Source organism: Clavelina lepadiformis, chromosome 7 (genome assembly GCF_947623445.1).
Source record: "Clavelina lepadiformis chromosome 7, kaClaLepa1.1, whole genome shotgun sequence".
NCBI classification, from domain to species: Eukaryota; Metazoa; Chordata; class Ascidiacea; order Aplousobranchia; family Clavelinidae; genus Clavelina; species Clavelina lepadiformis.
Window position 1 is genome coordinate 13,878,507 of NC_135246.1, and position 19,904 is coordinate 13,898,410.

Consider the following 19,904-nt stretch of genomic DNA (forward strand, 5'->3'; position numbering starts at 1 on the left):
GATTGTCGTTGACTCTTGGCTTCGACTAACCTGCTTCAGCGTTTATTATTATATAGGAGAATACTTAAAACAGTTTCTTTTGACACAGTCAGTTTTCAGTTTGTATGCATTAGGTGTGCTGCGTTTTAAAATGAGGTTAACTGTAAATCGACCTATTCAGTTTTAGACTTTAAGTTTAAATATCTCTTGTTTAGAGTAGGTGCATCATCTACGGTTGTCATATTAATCCAGGTTGCTTGTGCCAGTTCAAAAGGTAAAGCAAATAAATGTCGGGATATTCTGTTGTTGATCCTGACCATACTTCTCCCTCGCATATACATCGAGCTCTTCAACGAGCTGCAGCAAGTTTTTATTCAGAAAAAATAAATAAACCCAAACCTGAAAATCCCACCATCTCCAAGACTGCTGTTCAAGCTGACCATCGTTCCATCAAAGAAGTCGGAACTTCCCGTGCGTCATACCGAAGTTATACCAGTGCAAGCAGTCCTATTACTTTTCTTACCGCTAAGGAGATACAATCCTCGGTAAAGAGAAGTAGGCGGTGGTCGGGTGCGAGAAAGAGCTCCACAATCCAGTCCTTGAAAATTTCTCCTCATCATGCCGGTCGAAGTCCGACTTCTGGAGTTGCCAAGCAATCTACAGTAAACCAAAATGAAGAAACAGCGGCACCAGAAAGCGCGTACCACAGGACAATTTACGATATTTTGTCGGCGAAATCGCCCAGGAGCAGTTACGGTCATCTTACAAAGGCTTTGGAACGTTCGGACGAGAATCCAATTAAACGTCAAAACCCATCCCTAGAAAGAGAAACACTCGAAAAAATTCTACTTCGTGATGGCAGTGATGGCATCAGCTCTCAAGACAAAAATAATCCTTATTATCCAGCAAAATATGACTGGGCATTGCGATATTCTCTGAAACCAAATCAGGATATAAAACAAAACGTTACCACGTCATCTAATGTAGAATCGCTGCCAAGAATCCGGAATATTGACGGAAACAATTGTGCAATAAATCCTGTTAACCTTACAAATGTTTTGAATGACTTAGAGCGCCGCAAATCGCCCGAACTTGTACCGTCGGTCAAAAGACAAGCTGCTCATCGCGCTTTGCAAGCTTATTTAAAAAGAGAACAATCGGCTACAAAAGCACAACCAAAATACTTCATGACTATTCGCTTACCAAATCCAAGTGCATCGTACGCAGAGAACGAAATAGCAAAGAAAAGAAAAACCAGGCTAAGTATGAGGTAAGCAGAAATAGATTTCATAGTTGAATGTATAATTATTAAGTCTGCATATTGTGACAACATTCACATTTGTCTGAGAAAAACCTTTTTTATGGTTTAATTTGAGATGTCTTTTGTTTGATAGGCGAGGCAACCAAGCTTCCGTGTCTTCCTTTTTACCTTTTTTGGAAAGATGCGAAAGCCATAAAGGCAACAACTCCATTACATCTAATCTTCCAGCATCTCCTCCAAATTCCGGTCTTTTGTGTCGGACAAACGTCCAACCGTTTGTGTTTAGAAAACACTCCACCCCAAGAACTGCAGAAACGTAATAGTCGTGTTTTTTACGGTATTGTAAAGCATTTTTATGAAAACCAAGTCAAAAGTGAGAAAAATAACATGGTCATATTTGCACAAAGTTCATATTCAGACAATAGCCGTGTTTGCTTTTGTCGCCTTGTGTTTTCCATCTCAGCTTATTTGTTGTAAAGAGCAGAAAATCTTATAATACAAAAAGCCCTATATTGAATGAATCAAAAAGATCTGCTGTATAAACAAGGTGCTTTGAGACGGTTAATTCACGCAAAACCTCTCTTACTGTTAACTATTAGCATCCAATGATACAATGAATATTTAAGCATCTTGTGAATGAATAGCGTCATTTTATTATGAATACAACATCGGTCTTGGTTACAGCGTTACATATATTTGCTTTTATGGATGTCTTATAGGTAAGTTTATCTGCTTTTGTCGTGAAACACAATGTGACTATTCTTGGGAAAGTCATGGAATGTTTGGACTTTAAAATCAGTTTTGTTGAAATTAACTTACGTCATCAATCACTCACATATATATAAAAGATGACTTGACAACATTGCGTTGGTTGAAGTGGCCTCGAGTAGACCAGAATAAGAAATTTTAATCGGTTTTTTTACAACTTGTTTTTGTAGAATTCTGTGACTCAAGGGTAACCACCACAAATTTCACAATAACCGTGACGCGCTTAATTAAGCACCCTTTACAAGCTTGTTATAAGTGCTATCGCATTGTCTTCACGTGTTTACAATTAGAGACCTTAACCAGCCAAAAACCGAGTATTAGTCTCCTTCAGTTTCAGAACAATGGTACCATTGCTTGTGCTAAGACGTATGACGTATATCCTTCCTCGCTAATGAGGCTGAATGGGTAAATGCCCGACAAACCTTCGTCACTGACTAAGGTAGAAAGAATTTGAAAAACAGCTTTCTGTCAATACCTCAATTTTTAGAAACCCATCAAGGGGTAACGAATGTGTGACGTATTTTTCTGTACTTCACGATATGTTCAAATGCTTGTGTCAGTAACGTCGTCTAATCAGAGTGTGGTCTCTTGCGCCTAATAGCGGTGGAGGCATCAGTGATACATTTATTGTAACATATCAGCGTGTAATGATCGGAGGCGGTTCATTGTTTATTTTGTAAAGTGGCTTGACAAGATATTCTATTATTTAAAGCAACTCATTCTACGCCTTTTCTTTGTTTTTTCCCTCCTCGTATAATTTACAAGCGCCTAGACAATTCATATCTAAACTTGATACCGAACTGTAGTAATGTGATCACCTAAACATATTGTTGTGGGAAATGCCTCACAAAAGTGATTGCTTCAATGATACCTACACTGGCAGATCTTTAAGGCATATGAAGAGATAACAAAAAATATGTTGGTGTCAGTAAATGTATATAGATAAAGGGTAAAAATATTTAAAAGAACCCTGGATAAGTGTAGGCATTTTTGATAGAGGAAATTAATTCCATTAACTAAACCAACAGAAGTCAGAAGTTTTGTTACCGCTGGAAAAGCATGCCACCTGCCAAAAACAACGATGTCCCTACTAACCACGGAGCTCTAAAACTTGTCAAAGCTTCTACAGTCGTAATGTCTACGCTTTCGGTACTCCACACCGCGTGCTGGGCTTCATGCATAGTTTTAGGAGTAGTAGCTATTTGGATTAGGCTCCAATTTACTGAAGGATGGCAGTCAACATATTTTGGAAAGATCGGTTTTTCAATATGGGCATCTGTACCGGTGAGCAGTCTCTGATTTAGCAACGTGCATACTGAGACATTTGTACAGCATTAAAGACGAGAACAAAATTGACATGACCCAAATTTCCATGAATTTGATTTCTATGTTTTATTAGTTTATTATTTGTGGAGTACTGTCAGTTGCTGCAGCAAAAACGACAAGCCACAGGCTAATGACGTGGTATGCTGTCTCTTCTTTGGCTTCTCTCCTTCTTTCGCTGGCCATATTATCCTATTCAGTCGTGGGGGTTGCAAACGAAGCTACTGTTGAAGTTTATCCTAAACGGGTTAGTGTGCAAGGGCATGGTGTGCAAAATTATATTATCACAATAAATTTGACGTATGACGCTGTGTAACGTTTATTGCAGATTATCGTAGCCGGCATAACTGCTTTTGTTACTTTTATTGAAATTGTGACTTCAACGATTTCTTTGATTACTTGCTACCGAGCTATTGGATTATCACTGCAATTCACGTCAAAGGTACGAAAATTTTCAATAATTTATAGACATCGTTCGACTTTCGAATTTCACAGCCTTCCCTACATAAAAAGCTAAACGGTCGCTTGCCAAAATCTCGAGTTCATCCTTCCGACGATGTTGAACCTGGTCACGTGACGGTTATGGCGTTACCAGCCAAGCAAGCGGCGGAACTTTTTGTAGCTATGTACAGGTATACGTCAAAGCGAACGTGGTGTCTATAGAAGCATCTTATTTTTTTGTTTTATACAAAAAATCTTTTTGCAGACCTTTCCTACATGGTAGTCCTGTGTTTACCCCACCTGGAATGGAAAGTTTCCAAACAGAAGAAATTAATCATTTCCCGGAACCATCGTCGGACAGAAAACATTCTCTTCAAGGTTTAAAACGTTTTATATACGAAAATTATTTGTTAATTGAGTTGCGTTAGACAACAACGATTAATGTATACGAGAGAGATATAAAAATGTTTGAGTACAGAAGGTGCTGTCTTTTTATAGAAGAACGTCGTCGACACAGAAAACGCCATAATCGACGCCCTCCTAGTAGAAATAATTCTCCAGATGAATCTATTTCAGGTTGTGTTTAGTCTGTGTGGTTTTTCATGTGTTGAAATTTGTTAGCTTAATTTGCTGATATTTAAAAATATCTTAATGACTGATAAAAAATTTAAGTACGGTATTAGGTTACATTTCACATAAAAAAGTAACATTTTTTGTCATAATTACGTTTCAGGATTCCCAACTGAGCCCAATTTCCTTAGCTATAATGACGAGGTTGATAGCGAAGCAGAGACAACTCGTGTTAATCGTTCATCGAATGCAATGGATGGACCTCAGTCTCCTTTGCAAACTGACGAAAACACTTTGCAAATGCATACCCCAAGGTACAGAAAAGCAAATCATTGAATCACTTCAACGTTTATGTTCTAACTGCTTTTTGCCTATACTGTAGATCAATGTAAATGTAAAAGCCCTGCATTGTAAATAGGCTACGTAAATGTAAACTTTAAAACCGTGATTTTTATTAATACTTGGTTCGTGTATATTCTATTTTTGATAAATGGTTATTCAGGCCTTTCTCGCAACCACACCTCGCTACAGTTCTTGAAAATGAAGGTGATAGTTCTTTTCAAAAGAACCACGCTGACACTACAGCTGACAAACTTGAAACTGAGCAACGGAAGAACATATCGCAGAAAGTCAGTAAAACAGTTGTACCTGACAAAGAAATTGATGGAAAAGAAGTGTCTCCACCCCGGCCCAATGATATTGGGACTGAGAATTCGTAACCTTTGCTTGTATTCACATCTTTAGTTCAAGCAAGGTTTGCTTTATCAACTTATTCTACCTAATTGTTTGTATTGAACAGTGATTCATTTGAAAAATATACTCTGCATATTTTTTGCATACATGTGGTTGCATGGGATTTGATGAATTTTATTCATGTTCTGACACATTACAAAGGACTTGCAGTAATTGGAAAACACAAAACGATTTCGTGAAGTTACAGATCTGCAGTTATATATACTGACCAATTGAGAAATTAAACGTTTACTGCAAGCACACAATGAGGATACAAATAACATGATTGAAATTTACTCCATGAGAAGATTCATGAGCATCTTCTTGTAATCTCCGGAGCAGTCATCCGAAATATCCTGCCACAAACTCTTTCCAAACATTTCCTCATAGCGGTCTTTGATATTTCCCAAATCGATCTACACGATAAGTTCAACAAGCGATATGCAAAATGCAAACACACGTCATGCGAATCTTTCACCTTATCGAAACTTATTTCATTTCTCTTTTTCTTGGGTGTGGGTGATTTCTGTGATTACACTATAGGTTAACTTTCCTTACCTCAGACCTTCCAACTACATGACGTATCAGTGCGTCATCGTCAGTTCCACATCCTCGAAGAGCGTCGTTTAGTTTTTGCGCATAGTAGCCGAAATGATCCTTGGCGATGTAGACGATTGCTTTGTATGCATCATGGAGATTACCGGAGGTTTCGGCGTCGATGGCATCTTCAAAGCTGTTTCCAGCAATCTTTTAGAAAGTATACATACTACTATTAAAAAGATTTTAAAAACAGTGACTGTTAGTAAAATTATACTAAAAACATAATGTAGTTTTTCTTACCCCTTCGTATTTCTCGAATATGATTCTTAACTGCAGATAACTTCTCGTAGCAAGAACTTTGGTAAATTCGTCCTCGTCTGTTCCAAACCATCGGTTTTCACCGGCCTGTTCATGTTAAACATCGCTATTAATATAAACTGCAGAACAAAATAATCCACTAAAGTCAGTTTTCCATAAAGTTTGTTCATAAATTTATCTACGCAAAGAAGTAATCGAGGCTAAATGTATACATTATCTAAGACTTAAGACAACATAATAACTGACATCATATATTGCTTGGGCATCTGCTTCTGCCTGGTCTTCGTCAATGTCGAAGAGTTCATCTCTTTCTGCCAGAACCACAGCCAGAAGAAGATTCTTGAAATCTCCAGATGTCTCATCTCTTAAGTCGTCGGCAAGACTTCTTTCGAATAACTCAGCATACGCAGCCTACAAAGGAATCGCATCATGAGCGGTATTGTGATTCATGTCAAAAAAATTAACAAGTCACTTTGTTTTTCATTTAATGAACTAGTTGTCAAAGCTATACCCGAATCAAATTAATTTTTTCGTTTGATCTGGAGCATAAAATTTCGATGAGAACTTCATCATTCGTTCCTGGTCCACGCATTGCTTTTCTAAGCTGCTTGGCATCATACACGACTGGTGGCTGATAAAATATTTAATCCCGTATGAAAATGAGAAAGCAAAATGAAGCGCAGATCTACTACAGATATCAAAGCTAAACAAGTTTGAGTGGCTTACATCCATTACTGCCAAGATCGTGTCTTCAAAGTCGCCTTTTAGCTCCTCCTTGAGGCGTTCCACCAGCTCTTCCCCGTACGTTTCTTCATAACGTTGCTTTAAGATTTGACGTTGCAAGGTAGATCTAAGTGGAAAATTTTAAGATCTAAGTGGTTTCAACGTCAATGGCGCTTTGTACTGAATTATCAGTAAACAAATTTGTTTGACTTTCCAATACAAAGCCAGTAATTCCCAGGAATAGACCCAGCAATCTACATAACCACCGAAAATACCATTAACGCATGACAGTTTGTAAACTGATATGAAACCCTGTATGTCGTCCAATGTCAGCCGTGTGGCAGAGTATGGGTCGACGTGATTATCTTGTCAAATATTTGTCTGCTGATCGGACGTTTTATTGACACTACTGTCCAACGTGTTTCACGGTTTGCACTGCGCCAAAACGACGCTTTCGAAATCATGTATTTATAGTCTACGTATACCGGCTACACGTTGCTTAGTGCTTATCCTTATCTTTACATGTGGAGAAAAGTACCCGCTTACATTATATCAGCATTGCGACGGAAATTATATTATGTTACAATTTAGACTACTTTTTTTATCTCATGCCAAAGGATAATAAATGTGTCATTCCCCAACAACAATTAAATAAATAAAACTTGTAAAACATTGAAAAGTTTTGAATTAGCAAAATATTGGAAAGATTGAGTAATTCGAAACTAAAACACCAGAACCACAGTAGATACCAACACCTGAAACGTCTGCAGTTAAAATGTGTGCATCTCCTCTAACTCTAGTGTTTTTGTTTCGAATGATAAGTTTAAATTGCACATAAACGAGAAGTGTAACCTGCGAGTAAGAATTCTGATAATCGGCCGTTCGTTGGTACCAAGTCCATCCATTGCATCATGCAAACGTTCGCAATCCTGGTCTGGGTCAAAGTCGTCAGTAGCAGTAACGGTGGGCTGGAAAATAAGATGTTGTTACGTTATTGATGCTTTTACTATTACAATATATTTGATCTTTTCATTTACATGGTTAATACATGGTTGGAAACGATATGATAAAAGACCGAAGAACAAGAGAGAAAAAAATAAGCAAATGAGTGAATGCGCGCTGGGCACACTAATACCCCTTATGGGGCAATGGCTGTGCGGGTTTAAACGTTGAACACGCCTAATACTTCCAATCGGCCTATCACGTGATCGTAAAGTACAGGCACTCAAATTTATTTACTTTGTCGTAAATCAATCAAGAAACCATGACATTTACTGGCGGATGATCAGCATGTATGAAACACTTTCTTTTTCATTGCCTATACTTCATATGGTAAATTACTGAGCCAGACTATAGTCAACAGCATACCTCGCTTTCTGTTAATATTTAAACTCTTATCTGTCACGTACGCAACCGGTCTGACGTAATTTTTGTCGGAACTGGATTTCAAGTAATCAAATAGATATATGACTTGCTCTGCCTATCACTTTGATCAAGAACAGGCTTCATTTTTTTAACTGAAATTATTCTGCCGTTTCATTTTCTGCCGTTTCATTTATTCACATCTAATCTCTCGTTCTTAATATTGTTTCTTTAGATTGACTTATTCCCACGCAATGTGGAGCTATTTTACATTCTGCAACTATAAACTATACAGTTGATCTATTACTCGCTCGTGAAAACGATTTCTAAAGACCGTAATTTTGCAAAATTGTACAGGAAGTTTTCATAATAACCAAAGAAAGTTCACAGCTAAATTGAGTACAAAAACAATATCGGTAGAATAGCTTAAATTTAATTCCGATTTGATTTAAAATAGTAAAGAGTGAGAAACAAATGGTTGTACGTATAGGGTACATTATATCAAACTGTTTGTTTATAAAAATACAGCAGTATAGGCCTATAACATTTTTTACCGTTGCTTCTAAATTTCCCATTATCTTGTCTGAGGCGTAAGCTGATGAAGAATCAATATAAGTGTAAAATGTAACTCTCTATGCTGTTAGAAGATGCTCTCTCTAAGCGTTATACGAGCGCAATGAAGAAAAACGTTTTAGTTAGGGCGTGTGCGCTATACTTCGTTAATGATTAAATTGCTTCACTTTGTTTTTCCTAAATGTATTCGTTCGGAAATAGCGAACGATACGTGACGATTTAGTAAAAATTTGAGTATAAAACAAAAGTCCAAGAAATTACATCACACCTATTTTTTGTGACTATAAAACAAATGGGTCTTATTTCCAGTAATTTGTTTAGGTTGTAGTTTAATTACTAATTCCTGATACATGTGCAAAATGGTTTTTAATTCAAGTCATATAAATTTATTAATTTAAGCATATCTACGTCACTAGGCTGTCTTATTGGCTTATTTCATTAGTTAGTTAGCCTAAGTGCCAGATCTGCGACAGACATCGGCGATCATGGTCCTTCTCTTTGTGGTTGTTTCTGTTATTGCCAGTTCCCGGCTTATTTTGTAAGCAACCATTTTTTTAAAGGTGTGATTTTGCAATGATTTTGCGTAAATCGTTCCAAAAGCAGTAATACTATAGCCTCTAATTACCTAAATATATATCAAGACTATATAGGCTATAAAGACTACATATGAAAGCTCGATATAAAGACTATGGTAATACATTAGAATTTTAGCTCGCATAAAAAATTATAATGGTTTTATGCAGCTAAGAGGTTCTTATGAAACAATTATAGCTTAACCATAATATTTTTGTTTCCGTTTTGTGAAAACTTTTGCAGACATTAAAGTTCGCCTATAACGACATCGCCTACATCTATACATAACGTCGATTCGGGTAGCCTATATAACGTCATCCTCTTTTCGTCATCAGATGTATTTTGTTCGTTTATAACGGCCATCGACATCGGAAATATAAACACTGTTTATATTATACTTGTTTATTTATAAATTTAAGCAGTGTTTATAATTCCGATGTCTATGATAATGGCACTCTACCCCGTCACCTTTGTCACAAACCGTCATTATCTATTACGTAATAAGCAGTGCTGCACAAATTACATTTAACTGTTTCTTTAACAAGCAGTTCGTCAAAAGATTCTCGGAGAGCCTCATTACTCACCGGAGGGGGGGGGACCACAATTCTATAAATTCAATTCGTCATTTTTTATAAGCAAAGAGTATGAGGAAAAGTATCAAATTCAGCCGGCCCTGTAGCGTGTACATGTGCAGCAATGTCGATGTGCACAAATCGCACGCTCTTGCACATAGCACTCATTTTCTCACACACGCATGAAAATATCTGCAAAAACAAAAATATATTCCAAACATAGAGTAAAGATTACTGAAAACATTAACTCTTCACCAATTCGTTGGATGTTATGTTTTCATTTTAGGACTTTTTCGTATTTTTTTATTGTTTGCTCAGCGTTTGGTTTTAGCATTGTCTACGATCTGTACAATATTTATCTTTACAATTATAAATCTTTGCAATCAGATGCCCCAAAATCTTGCAATTTAAAAAAAAATCTAAGTGGGTCGATAATTCCCGTTGTCAAGTAGAAGAAAAATCTTGCCACTCAGAACCTAACTAAGAAAGGGCCTGTCTGTAGACTATCATCACAAAGTTTTAGTCTTGGAAATAAATCCCTAATTATTTCCATGCCATACCATACCAATGTGCAGTTAAGCTAGTTGATTATAAGACCGTATCTAATGTATTTCTATTACCATAAACTATTTGAAGAATAACAAATCTTGATTGACATTTAACAGGAAGTATAGTAGCCTATCAGAGTACATCGTGAAGTTTTTGTCAAAGATGGATGTTTCTTTTTTAGGAACTGGTTCAGGTTATCCAACACCATGCAGAGGTAAGGAGAGGTATTTCAAGATTAAACCTAGTTTTTCTAATTTTATTTCAGTTCCTGACAGTGTCACTCAATGCAGCCAGTCTGTTCACCACACACTTCGTTTATTACGTCCTAATCTGGCAAGTTCACTGCAGAAACCACTCCATCACAGAAAATTGCATGTGTCAGTCAAACACAACAGAAATTGCACATTCCACTAGTTTTGTTTTGCAAACATTACTCTCACCCTTACACTGGTTTGTATTTCGTTAGAGCTGCACACCAAGATAAATTTTAAATATACTTTTTGCACACATAGCTTTATAAAAGCTTTAATTTCTGGGCTTAATAAATAGTCGCTTAATAGTCTAAATTTACCCTATCATATAAGATATTATATCCAGGCAATTTCACCAGCTACTCCTGCGTAGTTCTCTATAGTAACAAAATGTTGATAAAATTGTTTAAAGAGTTATATTTCAAGTAATGGCAAGATTTTATTTAGTTTTAGTATGAATAAAATACACTCTCATCTCATCAGCTTTGGCTCTTGGTAAAAACTGGGACTAACGTCGGAATAATCCACTTTGTGGAGAGATACGTAAACCCACTTGCAGATTTATTTTTAAATCTCTCGTGAAAGTAAAATTGCTACGCTAAGTAATAACTGTACATTATCAAAAAGAATATGTAAAATGTGTTACATTAAAACTTTCCTGAAATTTATTTCTGGTACGATATTTATATTGTTGCTGTGATTTATTTCATTATATAACTGTATCAATTCAAGTATAGCTTATGCATACTCTATTGCTTTATTGTGTATGGTTAGGATGGCGAACACAGTAGATAGCCACCGTCAAGTGTCAAAAGTATTTTTTGTAAAAAAGTAGTTTTTGTTGTTTTGCGGTAGAGTAATGATTGGTTTTTGTTTTTAGGTGCGTCTGCAATTGCACTGCGATATGAAGGAAACGTTTGGTTAATTGATTGTGGAGAAGGAACACAAACACAAATTATGAAGTTAAAATGTATCAGGCCTGGCAACATGACCAAAATATTTATCACACATTTGCATGGCGATCATATGTTTGGTCTTCCTGGTAATAAGTAGCTTTTTGTAATAAAGAACAAATTCCAGATACCAAGAAAAAACCTGTAAATTACAAACTAGGCATTATGTTGATTGATTAAAGCAGTGGCAATGTTGAATAAATTTAATTAAGTTGCTCATCAGTATTTTTCATGTGAATCTTCAACAATTTATTGGAAACACTACGAACAGTCATTTGTAGAGAACAACACAAGATGTTTTGATAGGGTTACTGTGCACTATCTCCATGGCACATAAACCACCAGATGGAATTACTCTGAGTGATGATCTGGGAAGTGATGGTCAAGCAACAAATAACTCAAAGACAATTGAAATATTTGGACCTGTTGGGTTACGGCGGTAAAATATTTCTGTTCAGGGAATCACACTGCACTAGAAAGCACAATGACTTATGTAACGACCAACAGTTGACTTGTTACTCTTGGAGCTTTGAGATTTGATTTTCTGCTGTTGTAGATTTATAAGAGAAGCACTAAACTTGTCTCGTTCAGCTTTGTCATTCCAATATGTGGTGCATGAACTTGTGCCAGAAAAGGATCAGTATAATGCAGCAAAATCAGGCGATCCCAGCTGGGATAAATGGAATCCTGACCATCTTGCAACAGGTATACATTTGATTTTGTCAAGATAGTAATAATATGGTTGGTTATGCTACCTACTCAGGAGTAGACAAAAGTTTATAGTCAAAATATGAGCAAATTGTATTGCTACGCCAATGTAGCTGATAATGCTGGGTACTTTTTTCCATTGCTACAAGGAAAATATTAACTTAAGCTCTGGATATGTCCTTTTTACTCTATATAAATACTTTGAATTTACTTCAATGTTTTTCTTGTCTCCATAGTTCACAATATGCAAAATTGCCAATTTGCGCATAGCCAAAGATGATCTATCTTTTACAACTTTAGTGAGGCAATGTGCACTTTATGTTGTCCATTTACATCAGGTCCTCTGCATCCAAGTGAATTGGGATCTGGTCGCAACATATTCTTGGACAAAGCCCAGCAGCAATGGCATGTTTGCATGACAGATAAAATCACCGTAATAGCTGGACAGTTAAAACATCGAATTCCCAGCTTTGGTTATGTTTTTATTGAAGGTTCAAAGCCTGGTAAATTAAATAGTGAGAAATTAATAGAAGCTGGAGTACCAAAAGGTATGTAAATAGATTGACACAACCTCATTATTATATTCTTAGATTAAATCTGCAATGCTTGTTGTCATAATGATTTAAAAAGTTGTGTTAAAATATAACTTGCTGTATTTAATGATGTCGAAGTTACTTTGAATTAAAACACATCTAGTGTTAAAAAGAGCAAGCTGCATAAGTTTTGTTTAAGACAAGTATAATGTATATATGTAAGAATTAAGTCATGGCAAAATAATTTTCTAAAAAAGGTCCTTTATTTGGAAGAATTAAAAATGGAGAGACTGTTACCCTTGATGATGGAAGAGTTTTAAATCCTGCTCATTTTATTGGGCGTCCTCAACCAGGAAGGAAGGTATGTATTTTATATAGTGTTACATTTTTTGTTTGAAATCATGAGGGGAGCCGATGCTACATAGACTGGTTCGTCCCCATTTCTGCGATTTTATGTTCATAGAAAATCAGTTCTTGAAATACTAGCTGTTGAACAACTTTGTTATTTTGATGGCTGCTGTTGTTATTAAGAGAACATCAAGGTTTTGATATAATCAACATTTTTTAATCTACCACTATCATATAAGAATTACCTTTGTCATTGATTTTGCAGGTTGCAGTTCTTCAAGATAGCTGTAATTCATGGTTTATGAAAAACATGTGTTACAAATGTGACATGTTGATACATGAAGCTACAAATGAGAACAGTCATCAAGAGCAGTGTGTTAAAAATGGGCACTCAACACCTGGGATGGCAGCATCTTTTGCCAGTGCAACAGAATCACGAATGCTGGTTTTAACACATGTCAGTCAAAGGTAACATAAAAATTTATTATAAAATGTAATTGCAGTGAAACCTTTTTCATTTGATTTGAACGAGATTTTTCTGCTGAAAAAATCAGTTTAGAAAGAAAAATTAAATGCTTACTTAAGCTTAATTACAAAGCTTAGAGCCATGTTGATTGTAGGAGTTGGTTACTGAAACTCTGCATTTACTATTTTATAAAATAATAATAAGGTAAATATTTTACTGCGCTTGCCCTTTAGTTGATTGAAATTTTTATTTAATTTTTTTTCAATGTTGTTGCAGATATAAACATCATATAACTCACGAAGTCGGAGATAATGATGTGACAACGGACGTTTTAGAAAAAGAAGCAAAAGACATATTTACTGGGCCAGTTGCAATTGCATATGATGGACTAGTGGTTAATGTAATGCGGAAAGCTGATCCTTGATGTGAACTTATCGGTGGTAATAATCACAAATGTAATGACAGGATCGGCATAAATATGATGCTCCTGCGCTTTCTGTGACGTTAAAACACAGCACAGCGTCCTCATGAAAGTAAACGCAATAGTAAAATTGGATGTAGTTTGTATTGCTCAGAGAGTAAACAGCATCAAATCAGCAACAGTCAAAAGAATAGCAGGCTGGTTTTTCATATACATTCTATATACTTTTTGTAACTAATAATCTCAGTTTTCAAGTGCTTCATTCACCAACATATATTATTGCACAACAAATGTACTGCAAACAAAATTTTTAAAATATTAATATAGTACTCAAAGCAAAATGATCCAAGTAAATGGTCAAGTGTTTTAATGTTTCATGTCTGTAAATATTTCTACCCAGTTTCTTGTGAGATCAAGATAGAGATCTGGATTTTTGCCATAACTCTCATATTGAAAGGTACCAGATTTTGGTTTTCCTAAAATGTGGTCAACAAAGACGCTCTTTTCTGACATAGCTGGTTCAATTTGTGTTCCTTCATGCCATTCGTTAAAAGAGGTAATTGATATAAAGCTTGGTATATCTCCTTCCACAGCCTTTTTCCAACTGGTTTCGTAGTAATTTCCATTATCTCTGTGCTTGGTATTCTTGTCATTCCAAGGCCTTAAAATGATTTAAATATTTCTACAGGTAGTGACAAACATTTTGTGTTTGGTGACACTGGGTCTGAGGTGTGATGCTAATAATGATGGACATACAGTATGCATATAAACATATACTAAATGTTTCTTGTTCCAAGCGGCTTAACATAATGGTTGTGAAATATGTACTACCTGACATTGGTGTCAATGTAACCAGGCCCGATACTTGGAATAAAAATTAAATTTTCGTCACGTGCATAAAGCTTAAGACTCATCCAATTTGCTTGTTTACTGCCATAAGTGAATCCAGATGAAGCAAAGTATGTGTAAAAACCATCAAATCCGGCCATTCTAATTGTCTCCCTGTAATATACAAGAGCCATGACTTTAGCTGAAGTAGTTGCAAGTACTTTGGATGGACCAATCAGGACCAAAACCCGAATAGATTCGCTGATGTGAAGGATTCCGGAGAACATTGATACTAACAATGGTGAAACTGAAAACAATAATGCTTACAAATTTATCGACTTTGGTAAGAAATTATGAACCAGTTTCCTGGCTCAGCTATAGTAGGGTCAACATTCCTTTCAATGAATTATTTACCTACCAATTTTTCTTTCTTGATTGCCATTTATACATTAATTTTTTAAACATCGCAATTTGTTTAAAGATTGTGTGATGTAACAAGCAAGATTTAGCACCATAAATGGTGTGAATGAGCAATAATTTTGTTACTAATGAACCATTAGCTGCATTGGATGCTGCAACAATTTAATGTCTCTTAGTCCTTACTTGTGGGCTCTTTCAACAAATAATCCTATAACAAGAGCATCATATTCGGTGCCCCTTATGCTGTTTTTTGACTCTTTGTGAGTGAGTATTTTATTCCAATCCTCTGCTGGAGTAAGATAAGAATCATAGACATATACCAGTGGTAGATCACGAGCATTTACTGCTAATTGTCTTGGGTCTTTAGTTCTGTAGAAAGCCGGATGGCTTCCATACCTGTGACAATAGCAATCATGTTGAGTGACAGGCTTATGATGTTGAATAATAATATGGAAACTATAAATCTTAACTAAATTTCTGTGAAATTTTATGATTTATTGCTGAAAACTAGAATATTTAGTATGGTAAGGCAAACTTCATCCTCAGACTCAGGACAGTCTTTGCCCGAAGTAAACTTAGCAATGATTCCTCATCGCTCGATTTGTCTTTCTGCAAATTCCAATGGACGCACACATTTATTCCTTGGTATACATTGTATCGCCCAAATGTGAAACTGTTCATCAGGGCCATTGAACATGAGCAAGCATTGCTCATACCTTGCCCAAAGGTGTTGTAGTGATCAAGGTCAGAAGGATGCCGAATTTATGTAAAACAAATTTATTGATTTTCGTTGGAACTTTTTACTTCACATTTTCGTTTATCCTTGCGACCTTGTTTAGTTTTCTTTGATCAGGTCTTTAAAATATTTTTATGTCATTCAGCCGACACCAAATGTTTGAAATAGTTTTGTTGTTTGTTGGCCTTCACATATTGAAATTCTTGCTGGGAAGAACACTCAGCCTTCTCGAGGAGTCAGAGCATTCAGAACTTTCAGTTACCATAGTTTTTTCGAAAAGAAGCCACTGCTGCCACAATATTACAGTGGTAGCGCAATCGAACCTGGGTCACAGCTATAAGAGTCAGGCACTCTAACCGCACTGCCACTGAGCCAACTTTTTCTAACGAAAGCACCCAATATGCCAAGGATATGTTAAAGTTAACACAGAACAAATAATTACTGTTCAATAATATGTTTAAGGTCTTCTTTAACTGACGATGCATTTCTTCCAGCATAAGGTTCAATATGAAAGCAAACCTAAAATTTTGAATGCAAATTTTACCAAGTGGCAAATACTTTACAAAAAATTATAACACACTACAATTTCGTTATGTTAGAAAATAAAATACCTTTAAATTATATGCATTTGCAAGTTTTAGAAAAGAGTGTATAAACTGTTCAGATGCTGGAGAACCTTCTTCATCTGCCTTTTCAGGTGGGTACCAAGATAACACCAGAACACCTAAAAATAATTTATGTTAAACACCACTACAACTTATTTTGTTCTGATACAATGACAGTCAACTGTACATAAAAAAATTGAAAACATCTTTATTCATTTCCTGCATTATCAAATGCTTAAATACCAATCTTTGCAAGAACAAATTGCTCCATATGCTTTCTTAAAAGCACTGGATCCCTGGAACTGTATGCGCCAAGCAAAGGATAGAAATTGGCACCTGTGTTACATAAGATTTACATATATACATAAATGAAAGTAACTACAAGTAAGCCAATGTTATTTAATCTAATAGACTAATATAAACAAAGTTTTCCAATGTATAACAAACACTTTTTTCAGTTGTAGTCAGTTATTGTTAACAACTAAATAAGCAGAACTGCTTTTTTATATCTGGCTCTTGCATATTAAATTTAACCAATTGGCTATTGTTCTAGACAGATTAGACAATGATAACAAGCAAGTGAAGAAACATGTCTACCTCGTAAGTCATAACACATACAATAGTTATGTTAAAACCTATTGTAAAAACCTATATCATCAGGAGGTTTATGTGTCTTTCCTGTTGCGTATAATTCAGATATACGTTTTTCCCAGTGAGGTAGAAATGGATGATTCCAATGTGAATATTTTCCATCAGTTGCTTCATTTCCATACCAAGCATAATAAAACGCATGAACATTGTGGTTTACTTCCAGTTTTGGTTGCAGTTCATCATTGACCTGTGAGAACATATTCATCAATTTTTACCTAACCTTCAGTTACCCATATACCTACCTTCATATTTATTTGTCAACAATTTATTAAAAATAAATAACAAAAGACTGTATTGGCACTCATAAACAATAGAAGATTTAAACAAGATTGCAATGCACAAATATAATTATATATATATCCCTTGTATAAAGTACACCTTGTTTCCAATCAAAATATTTTGCTGTTGCTTGGCTTCATTGGTATCAGCAGGAACAATTTCTGGTGGGGGAAACAACTTGTTGCTCATTTTTTCTGGGTGAATCCTCCCAGAAAGGTGATTAGGTTTTTTAGCGTCTGAGCTTTTGACATTTGAAGCTATAAACACTAGAACCCCAAAGAAAATGAACAAGATAACGACAACAAGCACTGTATATTTTCTGGCATAAATTCTAACCATAGTTCCATCTTAGCTTATTCAAATAAATGACAAAAAGATATATTCAGAGTAGTAGACCGAAATGTTGGATTTATAAAAATACCCATAAACTTTACCTGAAGGCATAACCTACACGTTTAGCAAATTGTAAGAAAACGTGGATAGGCTATCTATATGAAATATAACCACATGGGAGGTCCCATGTCATAGCCTACAAACCGCTTATACCTCGGAAATTCGTATTACAATAATCACATTCTATTAGTATTTTTTTGCCATTAACTAAGGGGACAAAAAAGAAGTGCAAACTTTTAGATTACTCGGTAACTGACTGTCACCAAACCCAGAAATTGTATCAACAAAATAGCTACAAGTTGACTCCATAAGAAAAGTGCAACTTGCGGGTAGGCCAATTGGTAAAATAAGCTCGACCAAATCTGATTATCCAGATCATCCTTAATTTCTCGCAACTCCAAACCTATCATTTCAACAGCAATTCAAAATGAGAATGACTATTTACCATAAGTTTTTCACGCATCCTGTTCTTAAAAATTGGATAATAGGTTAGGAGAATTGGCGTGTAAAAAGTTGATTTTATAGTTATTCAATATTTCAAGGTTGTATTGGAGACTTGGAGTTAGATTTAGATTAGAAGGAAGATGTAGGCTACTATGTTCACCATTTAAGTTAGGTTAACAAGAAACTGTGCAAAATAACTTCGAACATACGATTTTTTCTGATGAAATAGGGCGATCATTCAAGAAAAACTCACCTTTAAGCATACACCTAGGCCTACACTGTAAAAAATATTTTCTAATTATAAGTCAGTGAGACAATTTAGACTAACTATAAGCCATACTTTTCGTTGGAAGACTAATTATTAGTCTCAATTGTCTCACTGACTTATAATTAGAAAAGATTTTTTACAGTGTAATCTTCAGATCTTTGTCGACTTTGCTTTAAAATTGTTTTTCTAGTATGGGAAATCCCCATTTTTGTATGAATTTTTAAAGATCTAACCATAGATATCCTATAAAACACTAGATCGCTCATCTTATAGTTTTCGACCAACCAAAAATGAAGCCAATTGAACAGATTTGGCGGGAACAGTAAGGGACCCAAGCTGGGCTTTGAACACGATTTTATAAGGCTTTTAAGCTGTTAGGTCCAACGTTAAATTGTGAGATTTCTTCGTCAATTTGTAATCTATATAAAACATGGATAAAAGGGGAACTCAATGCTGTGCTTACGGTTGTGGAAAAAGGAAAAAGAGAGTTAATTGCGCTACAGTAAGCGATAAGTTAATGGACAGAAGTGCCAGTGAAGGGAGTTCGGATGATGAGACAAGAAAGAAAATTTGTCATCCAAGAACCTTCCATGCGTAAGCATTTTTTGTGCATAATAATAATTACCTACAACTAATGTTTTTCTTGGTTTAACGTTAATACCGGTACTGTATGTAAACTGTAGCGTAGCCTAGCCTACTGGCACTGACATAAAGTCATGTAACTGAAAGCTCTTTTCTCATTGCTTAAGGTGTTAAATATGCTACTTATGTCTATATGTATACGGTCTATAGTCTAACTGTATCTCTTATTCAACTTCATGCTTCTTAGAGGCATATTGGCTGTATTGTGCCTTTTCAAGCTGACTAACTCCATTCTTCACCATAACCATCACCAATAATGCACGCCAAAAGTAACTACTCTCTTACTACTAACATAGAAGTTGATAAGTGATCAATTTTTTTCCAAAGTCGTCTATTTATTAAATATCTCAGTGCCCCATTGACAGGAAATTCCTCGAAAAGAGTGGTGCTAATGTTGTTATACCTTGCTAAAACAAGACCACAAGCAGCAAAATGGCCCCCATATGAAACTTTAACACCTGCAGATGTTAAACAACTACAGCGGTGCGGTAACCACAGCCTTTATATGCCAGGTATATAGGCTACAGGTTAGTTGCAAAGAGCAATAGTGTAGTAGTACCGGCAGGTGTTTGTGTGCAACAGGAATTATTAATTAATCGTGTCTTTGCACCAGTCGTTCAATTTAATGAGCTGTAAGTTCTGACCATCTCATTAACATTGCAGCTGTTGTGTAT

General features: G+C 35.7%; 5 protein-coding genes across 9 annotated transcripts; 3 read left to right on the plus strand and 2 right to left on the minus strand.

Annotated features, from left to right (window-relative positions):
- The first annotated feature begins 58 nt into the window (after positions 1 to 58).
- LOC143465307 (uncharacterized) lies at positions 59 to 2,297 on the plus strand. Its single transcript, XM_076963531.1, has 2 exons — positions 59 to 1,249; positions 1,374 to 2,297. The coding sequence occupies exons 1-2, from the start codon at positions 267 to 269 to the stop codon at positions 1,558 to 1,560; spliced, it is 1,170 nt and encodes a 389-aa protein (XP_076819646.1). The 5' UTR covers positions 59 to 266; the 3' UTR covers positions 1,561 to 2,297.
- A 593-nt stretch (positions 2,298 to 2,890) lies between these two features.
- LOC143465965 (uncharacterized) lies at positions 2,891 to 5,141 on the plus strand. Of its 3 annotated transcripts, none has more exons than XM_076964517.1 (8): positions 2,891 to 3,292; positions 3,408 to 3,578; positions 3,660 to 3,773; positions 3,827 to 3,963; positions 4,038 to 4,150; positions 4,271 to 4,348; positions 4,506 to 4,656; positions 4,845 to 5,141. In XM_076964517.1, exons 1-8 carry the CDS (start codon positions 3,068 to 3,070, stop codon positions 5,059 to 5,061), a joined length of 1,206 nt encoding a protein of 401 aa, XP_076820632.1. In that variant the 5' UTR covers positions 2,891 to 3,067; the 3' UTR covers positions 5,062 to 5,141. The 3 variants fall into 3 exon arrangements, with proteins under 3 accessions (XP_076820632.1, XP_076820633.1, XP_076820634.1); XM_076964518.1 differs by having other exon boundaries at positions 4,274 to 4,348; XM_076964519.1 differs by having other exon boundaries at positions 3,845 to 3,963.
- A 47-nt stretch (positions 5,142 to 5,188) lies between these two features.
- On the minus strand, positions 5,189 to 8,729 carry LOC143465966 (annexin A13-like). The gene is made up of 8 exons (XM_076964520.1): positions 8,572 to 8,729; positions 7,508 to 7,623; positions 6,659 to 6,782; positions 6,444 to 6,563; positions 6,179 to 6,343; positions 5,915 to 6,019; positions 5,633 to 5,821; positions 5,189 to 5,490 (listed from the first exon to the last, which is right to left on the minus strand). The coding sequence occupies exons 1-8, from the start codon at positions 8,590 to 8,592 to the stop codon at positions 5,368 to 5,370; spliced, it is 963 nt and encodes a 320-aa protein (XP_076820635.1). The 5' UTR covers positions 8,593 to 8,729; the 3' UTR covers positions 5,189 to 5,367.
- A 1,346-nt stretch (positions 8,730 to 10,075) lies between these two features.
- LOC143464958 (zinc phosphodiesterase ELAC protein 1-like) lies at positions 10,076 to 14,882 on the plus strand. Of its 3 annotated transcripts, XR_013118553.1 has the most exons (10): positions 10,076 to 10,498; positions 11,416 to 11,577; positions 11,795 to 11,927; positions 12,045 to 12,193; positions 12,535 to 12,744; positions 12,987 to 13,090; positions 13,343 to 13,545; positions 13,820 to 14,076; positions 14,365 to 14,520; positions 14,653 to 14,882. XR_013118553.1 is itself a non-coding variant. In XM_076963042.1 (9 exons), exons 3-9 carry the CDS (start codon positions 11,493 to 11,495, stop codon positions 13,965 to 13,967), a joined length of 1,032 nt encoding a protein of 343 aa, XP_076819157.1. In that variant the 5' UTR covers positions 10,076 to 10,498; positions 10,983 to 11,068; positions 11,415 to 11,492; the 3' UTR covers positions 13,968 to 14,099. The 3 variants fall into 3 exon arrangements, 2 of the variants coding, with proteins under 2 accessions (XP_076819157.1, XP_076819156.1); XM_076963042.1 differs by lacking the exons at positions 14,365 to 14,520; positions 14,653 to 14,882 and adding an exon at positions 10,983 to 11,068 and having other exon boundaries at positions 11,415 to 11,577; positions 13,820 to 14,099; XM_076963041.1 differs by lacking the exons at positions 14,365 to 14,520; positions 14,653 to 14,882 and having other exon boundaries at positions 13,820 to 14,099.
- On the minus strand, positions 14,095 to 18,590 carry LOC143464957 (glycoprotein endo-alpha-1,2-mannosidase-like). The gene is made up of 8 exons (XM_076963040.1): positions 17,583 to 18,590; positions 17,202 to 17,391; positions 16,797 to 16,889; positions 16,560 to 16,672; positions 16,391 to 16,467; positions 15,396 to 15,608; positions 14,796 to 14,966; positions 14,095 to 14,625 (listed from the first exon to the last, which is right to left on the minus strand). Exons 1-8 carry the CDS (start codon positions 17,820 to 17,822, stop codon positions 14,331 to 14,333), a joined length of 1,392 nt encoding a protein of 463 aa, XP_076819155.1. The 5' UTR covers positions 17,823 to 18,590; the 3' UTR covers positions 14,095 to 14,330.
- Positions 18,591 to 19,904: the final 1,314 nt, after the last annotated feature.